Source organism: Malus sylvestris, chromosome 7 (assembly GCF_916048215.2).
Source record: "Malus sylvestris chromosome 7, drMalSylv7.2, whole genome shotgun sequence".
Classification (NCBI taxonomy): Eukaryota; Viridiplantae; Streptophyta; class Magnoliopsida; order Rosales; family Rosaceae; genus Malus; species Malus sylvestris.
In genome coordinates this window covers 3,421,735-3,438,339 of record NC_062266.1, presented here as the reverse complement: position 1 = coordinate 3,438,339, position 16,605 = coordinate 3,421,735, and the positions used below count along the sequence as shown (strand labels likewise).

The window sequence follows — 16,605 nt, the reverse complement described above, 5'->3', positions numbered from 1 at the left end:
ACCTTCGTCCCTTCCACACACCCCCCCCCCCAAAGATCCCCACACCTTCAACCCAAAATCCACCACCCCCCAACCTGAAGAAGAAGAAGAAGAAGAAGAAGAAGAAGAAGAAGAAGGAGGAAGAAGAAGAGAGAAGGAAAGAAGAAAAAAAAAAAAGAAAAAGAGGAGGAGCAGTTCGTCCGTCCCCTACTCCCCCCAACCCAACCTCCAGAAGAAGAAGAAGGAGAGAGAGAGAGGGAGAAGAAAAAAAGAAAAAGAAGAAGAAGAAGGAAACCAATTCGTCTGTCCCCCCCTCCCCCAACCCAACCTCCTGAAGAAGAAGAGAGAGAGAGAGAGAGAGAGAAAAAAAAAAAAAACCCAGTTCGTCCCTCCCACTAAAGTCAACCTGCAACCCAGAAAGAAAAAGAAGAAGAAGAGAGGAAAAAAAAAAACAGAGAAACCCAGCTCGTCCGTGCAGAAGAAGAATAGATAGAGAAAAGAAAAAGAAAAAAAAAGGATGCAGAAGAAGGAGAAGAGAGAGAGAAAAGAAAAAGAAAAAAAAAATATATATATATATATTTTAACTTTTCTTCATTATTTTAATATTTAAAAATATTAAATGATTTTTTTAGTTTTTAATAATTTTTTTAATAGAAAGTAGAGTCTAAATCAAATTACGTCAGCATTTAACTAATAAATTAACAGCCAAGCTAACGGAAGGTATGACATTCACACAAATTCGTAAAATAAACTATGACATTGTTAATTTTAAAATATGAGATATGAAAGTGTAGTAATTCCAATAATTAAGGTGATTTTTTGTACTTTATCTTTTAAAATTTAAATGGATACTTTCTGTGTATTGTGTTTTCGATACTCCCGTACAAACACAACCCACATTATTCAACATATTGTTTTATTTTTCTAGATGAACTCTTCCCGAATCAAATACAAAACTGTGGGGTATTGTTGGAGTTCGAGAAAGTTGGAAAAACTAGGATAAAGTTTTAGTCTCATCGATCGGTACAGAGTTTGGACACGTATTTCACATAACAAATGGAGGAGCTAGCACATGTGGAAAATAGAACTGGTGGGTGGTGGGATTAAAATTTTGGAACAGGGCACCAAACGTGGCCTATATTTCAAACATAACAAATGGAAGAGCTGGCATATGCATATGATGATTCTAATTGAAGCTATTTGTTAGTACTTAATTAGTAATAGTTATTTCATAAAGCTTCGCTGATATAGGTTTGAGCTATTAAAATCACTTTTGCTTGTTTTCTAAGATCAGTTTATTAACTAACGATGGGATGTATGCTGGCCTCATTTGTATGTAAAATATTTGGCTGGTTAGATGGCGTTAATAATACAAGGATATGAGTAAATTTTCTACACATACCATTATATCATTACCATAGTATGCAACAATTACGATGCACAATCATATAAATTGCTCTCAATCAATTGAGACCAGTAGCTAATTTTCCAACTCTGCATTCATGTTGTTGATGCACAAAATCAGTGAGGACTTTGGTACAACAGAAAGTGTTAAGTTTGTGACATTCGCTAGATTGCTCCGATCACTAGTATGGATAAGTATGTAAATGGATAGGAATAGGGAAGCAAACACAAGGTATACGTGGTTTACCCAGATTGACTACGTCCACAGAGTAGAGGAGTTCTCATTAATTGTGAAGAGTTTACACAAGTACATAGGTTCAAGCTCTCCTTTAGTGAGTACAAGTGAATGATTTAGTACAAATGACATTAGGAAATATTGTGAGAGAACGATCTCTATTTATAGAAGAGAGTTTTTAGTTTCATTCTGACATTGACATCACTAGTACAAAAACATGTTTGCGCGACGTAGAACATTTCGTCGCGCAAAATATGTTTGCGCGACGCTAAACACAAAACGTCGCGCAACGCAGCTTTGCGCGACAGAATTTTGCGCGACGAAGGAATGCGTCGCGCAAAGATGTTTTGCGTGACGAAGGTACACTTATGTCGCGCAAAACCGATTTGCGTGACACATTATTTCGTCGCGCAAAGTTCCGTCACGCAAAACTTCTTTGCGCGACGTTGGCTATGTCGCGCAAAATGTTTTTTTTTTTTTTTTTCCTTTTGCTTTTCTTTTTGGGTTCTTGCATTGCCTTTTTCTTTTGTGGTATCCACTTGTGTAAATGTTTTAAATTCACGATCAAATTAGTTCATTGTATTCATATAGGCTCAAGGAGTGTAGCTATAAAAATCATCAAAATCGGAGTTAAAACTACTGTTAAATTGTGCTTTTTCATTTATAACCGTCGAAAAGTTTTGTCCCGTTACTTGATATCTGAATGTTTGTTTTTTGCGATTTTTGGCGTACGCGATCTCGAAGCATGTACAAATAAGTTTGACGGTTGGATCATTGAAACTAGTTTCGTACAATGCATTTCCCATCAAAACAATACATTCACTATCATTCAGAGTTTATTTATACTTTCATCAAGTATAACATAAGATTTTGTGGTATCAACTAGTGTAAATATTTTAAATTGAAGATCAAATTAGTTCATTGTATTCATATAGGGTCAAGGAATGTAGCTCTAAAAAATCATCAAAATCGGAGTTAAAACTACCGTTAAATCGTGCTTTTTCGTTTATAACCGTCGAAAATGTTTGTCCCGTTATTTGATCTTTGAATGTATATATATACGAACAAGTTTGAATCGTCCTTTTTGGCGTACGCGATCTCGAAGCATATATGAACAAGTTTGACGGTTGGCTCGTTGAAACTAATTTCGTACAATGCGTTTCCCATCAAATTCAATGGTATATATATTTAGTAAGTACATTTTAATTTATTTATTTTGTACTCATAGCAAAAGGGCAAAAGAAAAGCAAAAGCAAAAAAAAAAAAAAAAAAAAACTTTGCGCGACGTAGGCGGACCTACGTCGCGCAAAGTGTTTTTTTTTTCTTTGCTTTTGCTTTTCTTTTGGGGTTCTTGTATTGCCTTTTTCTTTTGTGGTATCCATTTGTGTAAATGTTTTAAATTGATGATCAAATTAGTTCATTGTATTCATATAGGATTAAGGAGTGTAGCTCTAAAAAATCATCAAAATTGGAGTTAAAACTACCATTAAATTGTGCTTTTTCATTTATAACTATCGAAAAGTTTTGTCTCGTTACTTGATCTCTGAATGTTTGTTTTTTGCGATTTTTGGCGTACGCGATCTCGAAGCATGTACAAATAAGTTTGACGGTTTGATCGTTGAAATTAGTTTCGTACAATGCGTATCCCATTAAAACGATAGATTCCCTAACACTTAGAGTTTATTTATACTATCATTAAGTTTAACATAACATTTTGTGGTATCCGCTTGTGTAAATATTTTAAATTGAGGATCGAATCGGTTCGTTGTATTCATATAGGCTCAAGGAGTGTAGCTCTAAAAAAGCATCAAAATCGAAGTTAAAACTACCGTTAAATCGTGCTTTTTTGTTTATAACCGTCGAAAAGGTTTGTCCCGTTACTTGATATCTGAATGTTTGTTTTTCTCAATTTTTGGCGTATGCGATCTCGAAATATATACAAACAAGTTTGACGGTTGGATCGTTGAAATTAGTTTCGTACAATGCGTATCCCATTAAAACGATAGATTCCCTAACACTTAGAGTTTATTTATACTATCATTAAGTTTAACATAACATTTTGTGGTATCCGCTTGTGTAAATATTTTAAATTGAGGATCGAATCGGTTCGTTGTATTCATATAGGCTCAAGGAGTGTAGCTCTAAAAAATCATCAAAATCGGAGTTAAAACTACCGTTAAATCGTGTTGTTTTGTTTATAACCGTCGAAAAGGTTTGTCCCGTTACTTGATATCTGAATGTTTGTTTTTCTCAATTTTTGGCGCATGCGATCTCGAAATATATACAAACAAGTGTGACGGTTGGATCGTTGAAATTAGTTTCGTACAATGCGTATCCCATTAAAACGATAGATTCCCTAACACTTAGAGTTTATTTATACTATCATTAAGTTTAACATAACATTTTGTGGTATCCGCTTGTGTAAATATTTTAAATTAAGGATCGAATCGGTTCGTTGTATTCATATAGGCTCAAGGAGTGTAGCTCTAAAAAATCATCAAAATCGGAGTTAAAATAACCGTTAAATCGTGTTTTTCGTTTATAACCGTCAAAATGTTTTGTCCTGTTACTTGATATTTGGATGTTTGTTTTTCTCAATTTTTGGCGCATGCGATCTCAAAATATATACAAACAAGTTTGACGGTTGGATCGTTGAAATTAGTTTCGTACAATGCGTATCCCATTAAAACGATAGATTCCCTAACACTTAGAGTTTATTTATACTATCATTAAGTTTAACATAACATTTTGTGGTATCCGCTTGTGTAAATATTTTAAATTGAGGATCGAATCGGTTCGTTGTATTCATATAGGCTCAAGGAGTGTAGCTCTAAAAAATCATCAAAATCGGAGTTAAAACTACCGTTAAATCGTGTTGTTTTGTTTATAACCGTCGAAAAGGTTTGTCCCGTTACTTGATATCTGAATGTTTGTTTTTCTCAATTTTTGGCGCATGCGATCTCGAAATATATACAAACAAGTGTGACGGTTGGATCGTTGAAATTAGTTTCGTACAATGCGTATCCCATTAAAACGATAGATTCCCTAACACTTAGAGTTTATTTATACTATCATTAAGTTTAACATAACATTTTGTGGTATCCGCTTGTGTAAATATTTTAAATTAAGGATCGAATCGGTTCGTTGTATTCATATAGGCTCAAGGAGTGTAGCTCTAAAAAATCATCAAAATCGGAGTTAAAATAACCGTTAAATCGTGTTTTTCGTTTATAACCGTCAAAATGTTTTGTCCTGTTACTTGATATTTGGATGTTTGTTTTTCTCAATTTTTGGCGCATGCGATCTCGAAATATATACAAACAAGTTTGACGGTTGGATCGTTGAAATTAGTTTCGTACAATGCGTATCCCATTAAAACGATAGATTCCCTAACACTTAGAGTTTATTTATACTATCATTAAGTTTAACATAACATTTTGTGGTATCTGCTTGTGTAAATATTTTAAATTGAGGATCGAATCAGTTCGTTGTATTCATATAGGCTCAAGGAGTGTAGCTCTAAAAAATCATCAAAATCGGAGTTAAAATAACCGTTAAATCGTGTTTTTCGTTTATAACCGTCAAAATGTTTTGTCCTGTTACTTGATATTTGGATGTTTTTTTTTTCCAATTTTGGCGTATGCGATCTCGGAATATATACAAACAATTTTGACGGTTGGATCGTTGAAATTAGTTTCGTACAATGCGTATTCCATCAAGTTCAAAGGTATATATATTTATTAAGTAAATTTTCAGTAAAGTTTATATTAAAAAAAAAAAAAAAAAAACCTTGCGCGACGTCGAAATGTATACCTGCGTCGAGCCATTTGTCATTATTTTGGCGGGGCAATTCTAAAAAATAGGCGCTTTTTTTTTAAAAAATTTCCCAAATTTTCCAAACCAAAAGCCTTCCGCTCTCTCATCTCTCTCACTCGGTCTCTCTTCCCAAACCAAACCCAAATCCTTCTCCTAACTCCAGCCGACTATCCTCCTCAACCAATTCCACGCTTTTTTTTTTTGAAATTCGAAGGTGTTGTGGAACATGGGTTGTTCTTGGACATGGCGACGGCGGTGATCATTGCTGGCACGGATGGAGTGGATGTGAAGACCAAGTGATTGGATTTTTGGATATTTCCGGTGGCGGTGAGTGTTGAACCTCCATTTGTACTCTGTTTTTTCATATTTTTTGGTGGGGTTTTGTACTTGCTGCTTATTCTTCAGTATTTCACTGTGAAATTTAGTTCCTTTGGTGAAACTTTTAAATTCGCGATATGGGGAAATGGCAGCAATTATAGTAATATATAGATGCTCAATTATAGTAATATATAGTGCAGGAGCTCTATGGCTCAGATGCTGCAGGAATATTGCTTTCTGTATTGAGTCGTTTATTTACTGTTTATTTGCAGGTTAGTTGGGTTCAATATTTGTTTTGCTGTTATGTAGTTAATTTTATTTCCTGTTAACCCTTAATTTATTTTCTCTAGCAAGTAGCAACTATATAAGCTTGCATTATGTTGTGTATGGTTCAGATGCATGGGTTCACATGTGGTGTTGATGATCTTCTGGTGATGCCCAGCAAAGACACAAAAATGAAGGAACAACTTGAAAGTTGTGAAGAGATTGGTGAAAAAGTTTTCCGTGATTTTATCGAGGTCGAAGATGATAAAAGAAAAGGTATGCCATTGTTCTGTAGCAAACATTTCTCTGTCAAAAACATATATAGGTTGATGATTGTGAGGTCGTTGTACAATGTGAGAGATCTAGGCTCACTTGACAAATGCTTCCATTCTCTGCCTCTCTGAATGTTCTGATATTTTTCATTCCTCCAAGTTCATCACTTTTCTAATCCAATTTTACCTTTAACGGTCAACACAGTAGAAGGTTTCTTGTTGATCTCATGCACGCATAGAACATGTCTTTCCTGAAAATAACAACCATTTCTGGAATTCTTAAGGTGTCGTAATTTCTTTGACACCGAAGTCCAAGCTATCTCATTCTTAAAACAGAATCAGCCAAACTGAGCCAGCTTACCCATCTCTATAGCCCCATAGTCAAGACTAAGCCCATATTCGAACTGCAGATACATATGTTATTGTTGTACCTAATATATATAGTATCTTCGCTTTCAGCTTCAGTTAAAACATGGGAGATCGGAGTATTTAATCTGATTTTTCTTATGAAAAATGGTAGCGGTACTAATAGTTACTAGGGTAGCTTCAATTCAAATAATTTAAAATGCCATTCAATATCAAATTATCGTCTATTCGGATGAGCATTTCAATCTGAAGAAAAACTTTGTTGAAATGAAAATCTATAATTTCTGATCAGTCTTTCTTTTTAAGTTTTTACACCTTGTGTTTTCCCCCACTATTCTCAGTTCATTTGTTTTAACGGATGCATGATATCTTGATGAAATTTGCAGATCTAGTGGCACTGCAATTGAACATTGAAAAATTTATACGGAGTAATGGAGAATCTGCCTTGGCATCCTTGGATAGGAGAATAATTAGTCAGCTTAATAACAAGACCTCCAACTCTGACGTCTTCAAACAATTATTGTTGAAAGGGTTATCAAAACCGTCCGTTAAGAATTGTATCTATCTTATGACCACATCTGGGGCTAAAGGTAGTGTGGTAAGTTTCTAGTGTTAACTTCATACTTTATTCTTTTTATGAGTAACGTGCAGCATGATAGTGCAGTATTAGAATACTAAAGAGTAAGTTATGTTTTTGACATTACTATAATTGAGCATATATACTTTATTCTTCTGTTCATAATTGTCAATTATTCTGATACATGGTCATTTTGTTTTTCATATTTGTAGGTCGTTTTTGAAATGGAGGACATATCCCCTGAGGTCAGTGCCTACTTAGAGGAGACCTTAGCAAGCCGGTACAAAGATTGGAAGAGCGCTCTTCACAAGTATTTTCAGCTATGGGAATCTCCGGAGATTGCTCGCCTAAGAGGTCAGGTTGCGGCCCAGGGTGACCACATTAGGGCCCAGGACGAGAGGATGAATATGATTGTTCAGGCCTTAGCGATGTCCGGCCTCCAAATCCCGACGATGCCAGCACCTAATGTTGCTCCACCTTCGACTTCCCAGCCATTTCGCCCAGACGATACCGAGTAGCATGATGTATTAAACTTAGAAGACTTGTAGTTTTTTATTTTTTTGTTTGGACAAATGTACATTTTCATATATTCTATAATTAATTACTTTTTCTTGGTTTATTAATTATTGTTTAGAATTTAATTATAATATTTATTAAAAATTAAATAAAAAAATATAAATGACAAAAAAAAAAAAAAAAACTTTGCGCAACGTAGTGCCTACCTACGTCGCGCAAAGCTACTTTGCGCGACGCAGGTAGTCACTGCGTCGCGCAAAGAAACTTTGCGCGACGTAGATTCTGCGTCGCGCAAAGTAGCTTTGCGCGACGTAGGTAGGCACTACGTCGCGCACCTTCGCGCGACGGTTCTTGCGCGACGAAGGTTCGTTGGGCTAATTTTTGGGCGACGTATTTTTTACTTTGCGCGACGACGGTCCTACGTCGCGCAAAGTCTTTTTTGTACTAGTGCATGTGTCGTGTTGTGATTGGCTTCTGATGTTGACACGTGTCATACTATGATTGGCTTCTGATGTCGACACGTGTCGCGCTATGATTGGCCTCCTGGTTGGAGGGAAACTCTTCTAGGTCCTTGACGGTATAACGTTGACCGGTGCTCAGTAGTTTCGGGATTGGTCAAGTATGGTACAAACACATGTAATGGTGGAACTATTTGGCTCTTAATGTTTTTCAGTCTCGGTACCCATAAAAAAAGTTTTTAGTTAAGGATGTAAACCTTTCAACTTAAATTTAATCAATGGAAGTCTATTATTTTGAAGGAAAACTCAAAACGCCCACAAATTATTCCTCGCTTCCGTGCAATTGGGATTCATATATTAAGATGATTTGAAGATTCTTTGAGAGATGACAAATCCTATTGAACTGAGAGACCAAATTTGAATGGCAGGGATTGAAGGAAACAATCAGATTGTGTTTACAGGGAAACATGAATGATAATTGTATTCAAAGGTGCTAAACTCAGGATTTCGTTCTTAATTAGAAGTTACGAGTCCAAAACATGTCGTTCCTAATCGTTCTTAATTACTGAATGATAATCGCATTCAAAGGTGCTGAACTTAGGATTTTGCCTCATGTTGCCTCATGCAGTACCGGGACTATATAGGTGGGAGATTGTGCTCCCTATCCTTATATAGTATATACAGTTTCAAAAATATTAATGACGAACGAACGTTTTTCTTAACTAGGTCCTAATGACTATGGTCCAATATAATTTAGGGGGGCAATTATTGTACCATTAACATGTAAGTACGTGCTTAGCCGTATATATGAAGGGAAAAAAAGAAACTAGTGGTTTAAGTAATCATGCATGCTTTGGTATGCCCTTATTGAAATATACTGAACCGATCAACTAAATATTTAATATTGTATCAAACTATGGCCATTGTTACATGAAATTGTTTTCTTTTTATGGTAGGGATGACTGACTTTGTTGATTACTATGTTCCTACAATCAAATCAAATAGTAGTACAACACTAAGCACTATATGGTTTAGGGCTCGTTTACGTAACCTTAATCAAAATAGGATAAATTAGATTGAGGAGAAATCAGTGTTTACTTAAATGTTCAGGAATCGAAATAAGAATGAAACTGAATTCATAAAAGTTGTTTACTAAATCAACTAAATCGGAATAAAAATCAATATGATTACTAAAATGCCATTTTTAAAATTTTATTCTATATTTATATTTAAAAACATTTAAGCTAGTTATTTTTACTTAAACTGAAGATATTTTTTTTTCTTTTCCTAAAGAGTTAAAGTCCACTATTGTGCAAAAGCCAAAGTAAGAGCCTAGCCACAATCATCTTCCCTCCGCGGAAGAAAAAACCCAGAAACTAGACCTCGAGGTCGCGGTCGCTAAAGCGATGTCGCAAAAGGATGAGCAGGCGAGCGAGAAGCATGTCTGCGAGATACTGATGTTGACGTCATTGTCCCAGAACTATGTCCACGCGTGCGTGTCGGCTGTGTCGAAGCTGCTGGTTCATCGCCTCCTGAACGACGATGATCCGATGTTCGGAAATAAGATCTCGAATGCGACCTGCAGATCTCCTGAACCTATCGGATTTTTTATTTCCTCACCCTACCAGAATTCAAGCTCGTAGATTAATTTGTTGGGTTGAATGGCAGATTGATAAGAGAAGAGGGCATAATAGGAAGAGCAAATGAATTCCGGATTCCCTCACCCTCCCGGAATTCAATTACCACATCCATGGAGGGAGTCCAATTCCTCCAATTCCAAGAATTGAATTCCATTATTTGAGTGGGTCCCACACACTGTTGATTTCTTCAAATTTTAGTAAACACAGGTATGAACTGTAATCGGAATTCGACTCCTTCTTTTCATTCCGATTATGGATTGGTAAACACGCCCTTAATGTTTCCAAAGGTGCAGCACTAAGCATCCACTGATATTACATTAGGTCATAATTGTTCACCTCTTAGTTACCTGGTGACTAAAACATATACGGTTGCTTTCATTTAAATTTGAGGACAAAGAATGTACGATTGGCCTTCTAAATTAAATAGTGTCACATGAAGTGTTCTAATAAATATGTATTCCTCTTCAATTCACCAGGTCTCTCCCCTCTCTTAGACCATTTCCAAACCTGGGTTAAAAGCCAAATTACCCCCCAAACACTCTTCAACCCATGTTAAAATTTTAAGCTAAATGCCAAATGTTATTTCTGGGCCAAATACCCCCCAGCTTTCCCCTCGGGCTAAATGCCAAATGTTTATCGGAGTTTAAATTTTTTTAAATTAAAATGTTCATAAAATTAATTTACAATAATCTACATATTTATTTATTTTTTAAATTGATTTAAGAAAAAAATTAGTCTAAGTTCATTCTTTAATAATTTCGGGCTAAAATTTTAGAGCATAAGGGTTGGAGCAGAAAAGATATTTCTGGACTAAAAGCCAAATTTTCCGGGCTAAAAAATTTGACTTTTAGCCCAAGAATTAGAGATGGTCTTAATATATAACTTCAAATACGAATATCACTTGTATAAAAATCAAGTAATAAACTGTAATTAAATATATTTTGGTATCACTGTTGTCAAGGCCCTTGCTCTTAGCGATGCCCTCCTTTTTGCAAAACAAAGAAATGTCAGGAATGTAGTGGTTGAAGTGACTCCAGGATTGTTATTGATGGGATTGCTCTTAGGGATGCTCTCCTTTTTGCAAAACAGAGAAATGTCAGGAATGTAGTTGTTGAAATGACTCCAGGATTGTAATTGATGGGATTCTCGACTGTTGCAAGATTTTTCGAAGGCTCAAAACAATTATTGAGGTAATCAAATGGCTGGTGACTTAGTTTGATCTATTCAGTGGTAACATGTAAGTCAACCTTCTTGCATATGCTATTAATTCCATTGGTTACAATATTGATAGTAAGGGTGTGATATCCACACATCTTATTTTACTTTTCACATATTTTTTTAATTTTCGGCCGTCGGATTAAAAAAATTGAAGAAGATCAACAAATAAAAATTATCAAGAAGTGTGTGAAAAGTAAAATGAGATGTGTGAATATCACATCCTTTTTTATATTTGGGATAGGATGCTTCCTAGTGAGGCACGCCAAGAGCTTGTTTTTCACTGTTTGGGAGTCAACTTCTTGCAGATGCTATTAATTCCATTTGTCACAATGTTGATAATATATGTATTTGGGATAGGGTGCTTCCTAGTGAGGCACGCCAAGAGCTTGTTTTTCACTGTTTGGGAGTCAACTTCTTGCAGATGCAATTAATTCCATTGGTCAAAATGTTGACAATATTTGTATTTGGGATAGGGTGCTTCCTGGTGAGGCACGCCTAGAGCTTGTTTTTCACTGTTTGGGCTCCGGGTGTTCCCGAAGATTCTCCTTTTCTTAACAAGTTTATTTCTTAGCGCCAAAAAAAAAAAACTATCTCAGAACTAAGGTCATCTTCAACCAATGACTGATCAGATGGCTCGTTTTAATCATCTGGCCCTCCAAGATCCTCTAAGATATTAATATTTTAATAAACAGTATATGACCATATTTGTCTCCGTCTCCAACCGATAGACAAAGGGCCAGAGGGCTCGTTTTAACACTATCACAAAAAACCGTCTCTAACCGAGGGCCAAAGGGCCATAGGGCCAAACATAATTTATTATTTAAAAACTACAACTTAAATGTTGTTTAAGTTTTATGTTGTTAAATGTTTTTTTTATGTTGTATAATTTTTATGTTGGTTAATGTTATTTAATGTTGTTTCATATTGTTTAATGTTATTTCATGTTACTGAATTTAATTTAATATTGTATAATGGCTTAGGAAGTTATAGGAAAAAAATAGAATTTAAAATAAAATGAAACAAATTTTGTGAAATAGAAGTTATAGGAAAAAATGGAATTTAAAAAAATATATGAAAAAAATTTTGTAAAATAAAAGTTATAGGAAAAAAAATAGAATTAAAAAAAATATGAAAAATAGAAGTTATAGGAAAAATTTTGTAAATAAAAAATAATAATAAAACTATAAAAATAAAAAAATTCATAGCATTCCTGTCGGTTAAAACCGACATGAAATCTGACATATTTAAAAAAAATCTGGCCAGCCCAGGGCTGCCTGGCTGGAAGTGGCTAACCCTATCCGATTCCGTGGGGCCCTGATCACTCATATATTTCATGCATTTATACCATCAATTTCTAAAGTCTTTGTGATGTTTTTGTGTTAAAATTGGGGCATTTTACCTTACCTTATGTTAATGTACAGTTAATTTTATTTTAGGATCAATTTCAAGCAAAATGGAATAAAGAAAATAGAAAAAACAAATAAAAGAATTAGAGGATGGCACACGGGACAGAAGAGAAAAAAGAGTGGGGAGTGGAAAGAAAAGAGAAGGCAGGTGTAGGGAAGTGTGCGGAAAAAGAAATAAAAAGGAGAGGAGCTAAGCAGAAGGCACGGACAGAAGCAGAAGGGACTGACAGAAGCAGAAGGGTGCAGCAGGCGCGAAAAAGAAAACAAAGGAGATTGACGGCAACAGAAGCACGGCATAACTTCTTTTCTTGATTTTATCTTCTCAAACCCATGTTTTACTTTTGGTTTAATTTGAGAATAATGTGTAACTAATTTTTAGTAGTTAGGGGCTGTTTTGAAGCCCCGAATATGATTGTAAGTTTGTTGTGATATTTTGTTTGAATGAATTTTATGAAAGGATGAAAATTGTTTCACTACTTATGTCATTGATAAATTCTTTATGTGTTTCTATGGATGCATACATAGTGAGCATATCTAGGATTTTAATGCTATGAATATATTACCTGCCCTTGTTGAATGAGGACCTACATATGTTCTAGAGTAGCACTTGTTAATTGTGGTTAACATGTGAACCGATTTCTAGGATAAGTAAGACAACGCCAGTACTTACGATGCCTTGTGATGACTCAAACTTTTTTTTTTTATTCTTAATGATTTCTACTTGTTAAATCTATGAACACGCCATTCTAGATTGCATGTTAGGAACTAAGTTAAGTTGAAAACGTCATTCTCTTAACATACTACGTAAGAAAGAGTAATAGGTTGTGTTCTAACATTGAGCCAACTTGAGCATCTTCATCCGGAAATAAAAGGAATTTGAATGAAACATAACATGTTTGCATGATTATTTGGTGGTGGATAACAATTCCCCCTAACTCGTTTTCTTAACTTGTGAATTAAAATCTATTGGTATTATTTAAAACTTGTTGAGGTCCTGTTTTGTCCGATTTAATTTAAATAGCTAATCAACTCCAAAAATCCCAAAAATGTGTGTGAGCATAGCTTGGTGTGTCTAGTTTATGGGTATAAAATTTCGTTGCATTTGGATAAGTGTAAGTTAGTTTAATAATTATTGTTCGGTGGCTGGTCAGTGGAGACAGCCACCCCGTTTTTGTGACATTTTAAGTATTTTGATAAAACAATCTTCTGCGGGAAAGACCCTTATTTTCATATGCTACAATCGACAAATTTTAGTGTTAATAAGGAAAATTAATAGGATATTTGTGTGCTACTTTGTGGTGTGCCTTTTTTAATCCTACCAAGCCCTCTCAGATTCCACATCCCTCTGGCCTGGCCCTCGGTTGGAGATGATTTTCGGGCTATTTTCGACACTCTGACCCTCTGGACCCTTCGATTGGAGATGGCCTAAGCAACTTTCATATTAGTATGCTTTGAGTATATTAGTATACTACGATATTTAAGTGACATATTTATACTGCAATATTAAAAAAATATTACCCCAATTAAAATTGAGGTTAGTTGTAGACATGTGTTTAGTCAAGCTAACTAAATTCAGATAACTTTCAATTGAGATTTTGAGGGATTTTAATTCTTTTAATGAATCTAGGGGTATTCAATCAGGATTTTAAGTGATTCTCTGAAATTCATGGTGTATTCAATTAGAATTTTAAGATAGTTTATTAAAATCCTTAGAAATCTGGGTGTATTCAATTAGGATTTTAAAGAAGTTTATAACATTCCAGATGTATTCAATTAGAAATTGATTTTAAAGAATTTGAGAAAGTTGAGGAATTAGAGGGAATTGGAGAGATTTCGTAGTGTTTCGAGGGAATTGAATCAAAATTTTATATAAAATCTGTACAAATCAATTAAACTCCATAAAAATCCATGGATTTATAAATCTATTAAAATCTATCAAATTCTCAATTGAATACACCCCCTAAATGTATATAAGTGCAATAAATTTCAAATGACACCTTAAAAAGTATCATTTTCATCCTTTGGTCATTGTCTTTGTAGTACATTTGTAATGTTTGAGATTTGGCTTTAAATTCCTTGAAAAATTCATATATTCTTCTTGCAATAAATTTGTAAGGGTAAAGTACAAAAAACTACCTCAACTATTAGTGTCATGACACTTTCATACCTCATCTTTTAAAATTGACAATGTCATACCGCATCTTACGAATTTGTGACAATGTTATACCTCCGTCAGTTTTTCTGTTAATTTCTCTATTCAATGCTGACGTGACCCGACACGTGTCCCACTCACTAATCCAACTGGATTAAAAAATAATTAAATATATTTTTAATAATTAAATATTCAAAAATTAAGAATAAAAAAACAAAAACAAAAATTCCTAGGGATGCGGCATCCTTTCCTTCTCCCACACCAATTTCAATTTTTTTTGTTCTTCTCTCTCCTCCTTCTTCATGTTCATGTTCATCTTTTTCTTCTCCTGAGCCAAAACTGGATTTGTCACTTTTTTTTTTCATTTTCTATTTTTTTTTCTTTTTGTTTTTTGTTTTTTTTTTTGTTTCTGGGTCGCAGGCAAAGGGAAAAAGGGACGAAGATGAAGATGGGGAGGAGATAGAGAGGGTTCTTCTTTTTCTTCTTCTTGGGCCAAAACTGGGTTTGAATTTTTTTTTCTGGGTTGCAGGTAGAGGGAAAAGGGGAAGAAGATGAAGATGAGGGAAGGGAGATGAGTGCGCATTGGGTTGGGAGGGGACAAACTGGGTTGGCAGAGTGAGGGAGTGGCGAGAAAGGGGGGAAAGAGAGAGAGAGAGAGAGAGAGAGAGAGAGGGTGGTGGAGGACGGGTGGGAAGGGGTTTTAGGTTGCAGAGAAGAGAGAGTGGCGAGAAAGGGGGGAGAAAGAGGCAAGAAAGGGGGGAGGGTGGTGGAGGACGGGTGGGAAAAGGTTTTGGGTTGCAGAGAAGAGAGAGTGGGTAGAAAGAGGGAGAGAGAGAAGAGAGAATGAGAGATATTTAATATATATATATATATATATATATTTTTTTTTTTAAATTTTTGATTATCTTTAATCCAATTGGATTAGTGAGTGGGACACGTATCGGGCCACGTCAGCATTTAACAGAAAAACTGACGGAGGTATGACATTGTCACAAATTCGTAAGATGTGGTATGACATTGTCAATTTTAAAAGATGAGGATAAAAGTGTCGTAACACTAATAGTTGAGATAGTTTTTTGTACTTTACCCAATTTGTAACAATTAATATAAAATCATGCAAAATTTTAAAATTTTCTTCTCCAAAGAGAGTAGAAGTACCTAATTCAAACATAGCAGTAATGTTGCCACTCAATAGTACAGATTAATATTTTTCTCTATTTGTAAATGAAAAATTTTAGGTTCAAATTTCATTGATGGCGAATTCATACTAAATTATTATGACAAATATAATGTATATGTTGTACTGCCTTACCCCCAAAATCATCAACAACATTTTGAAAGGGTCATTAACAATAAACAATATGTTGTAATTAATATTTCACAGTGTGATTGTGTAAATCCTATGTAGATTGGGTTTAGGATTGTTCTTTGTTCTAGGAATTCTTTCCTATTAGACTTTGTATTACTTGGAGAGCAACTTTTTCTCTCCTTATGGTTTACTATATAAAGACACATACATCTACGCTTTATTCACTCCACACTCTCTCTTGATGCACCCTATCTCATAAGAAAGAATGCTTTCCAATGTGATTTGTATTCTTCTCAATCAGAGGTATATATACAATCATATACAATCCTACCATATAATAAGGAAAGAATAAATACAATTGATTACAAGAAATATATCCCAAACTAGGAAACCCAAGATAATAGGAATCCCATAATCGTAGGAATCCCAATACAAGTCAACACTCCCCCTTAAGTTGGTGCATAAATGTCGCACATGCCTAACTTGTCTAGAAACCTCGAGAACTTGTTGCAAGAAACCGCCTTGGTGAAAATGTCCGCCACTTGGTCTTCTGTTCTTATGGAAGGAACCTCAATTACCCTATCATCCAACTTCTCCTTAATAAAGAACCTATCAACCTCCACATGATTGGTCTGATCATGTTGCACTAGATTATAAGCAATATCTCGAGCCGCT

At 34.9% G+C, this 16,605-nt stretch overlaps 2 protein-coding genes across 3 annotated transcripts in view; both read left to right on the top strand.

Moving 5' to 3' along the window:
• Positions 1-16,605, top strand: part of LOC126627661 (protein NRT1/ PTR FAMILY 5.4-like) — a 65,103-nt gene that overhangs the window by 35,525 nt on the left and 12,973 nt on the right. The gene's annotated exons all lie outside the window — the stretch shown is intronic.
• LOC126627663 (DNA-directed RNA polymerase I subunit 1-like) lies at positions 5,539-7,850 on the top strand. 2 transcript variants are annotated; one of them, XM_050297174.1, is made up of 5 exons: positions 5,539-5,761; positions 5,953-6,024; positions 6,148-6,292; positions 7,041-7,252; positions 7,444-7,850. In XM_050297174.1, exons 3-5 carry the CDS (start codon positions 6,148-6,150, stop codon positions 7,747-7,749), a joined length of 663 nt encoding a protein of 220 aa, XP_050153131.1. In that variant the 5' UTR covers positions 5,539-5,761; positions 5,953-6,024; the 3' UTR covers positions 7,750-7,850. The 2 variants fall into 2 exon arrangements, with proteins under 2 accessions (XP_050153131.1, XP_050153132.1); XM_050297175.1 differs by lacking the exon at positions 5,953-6,024.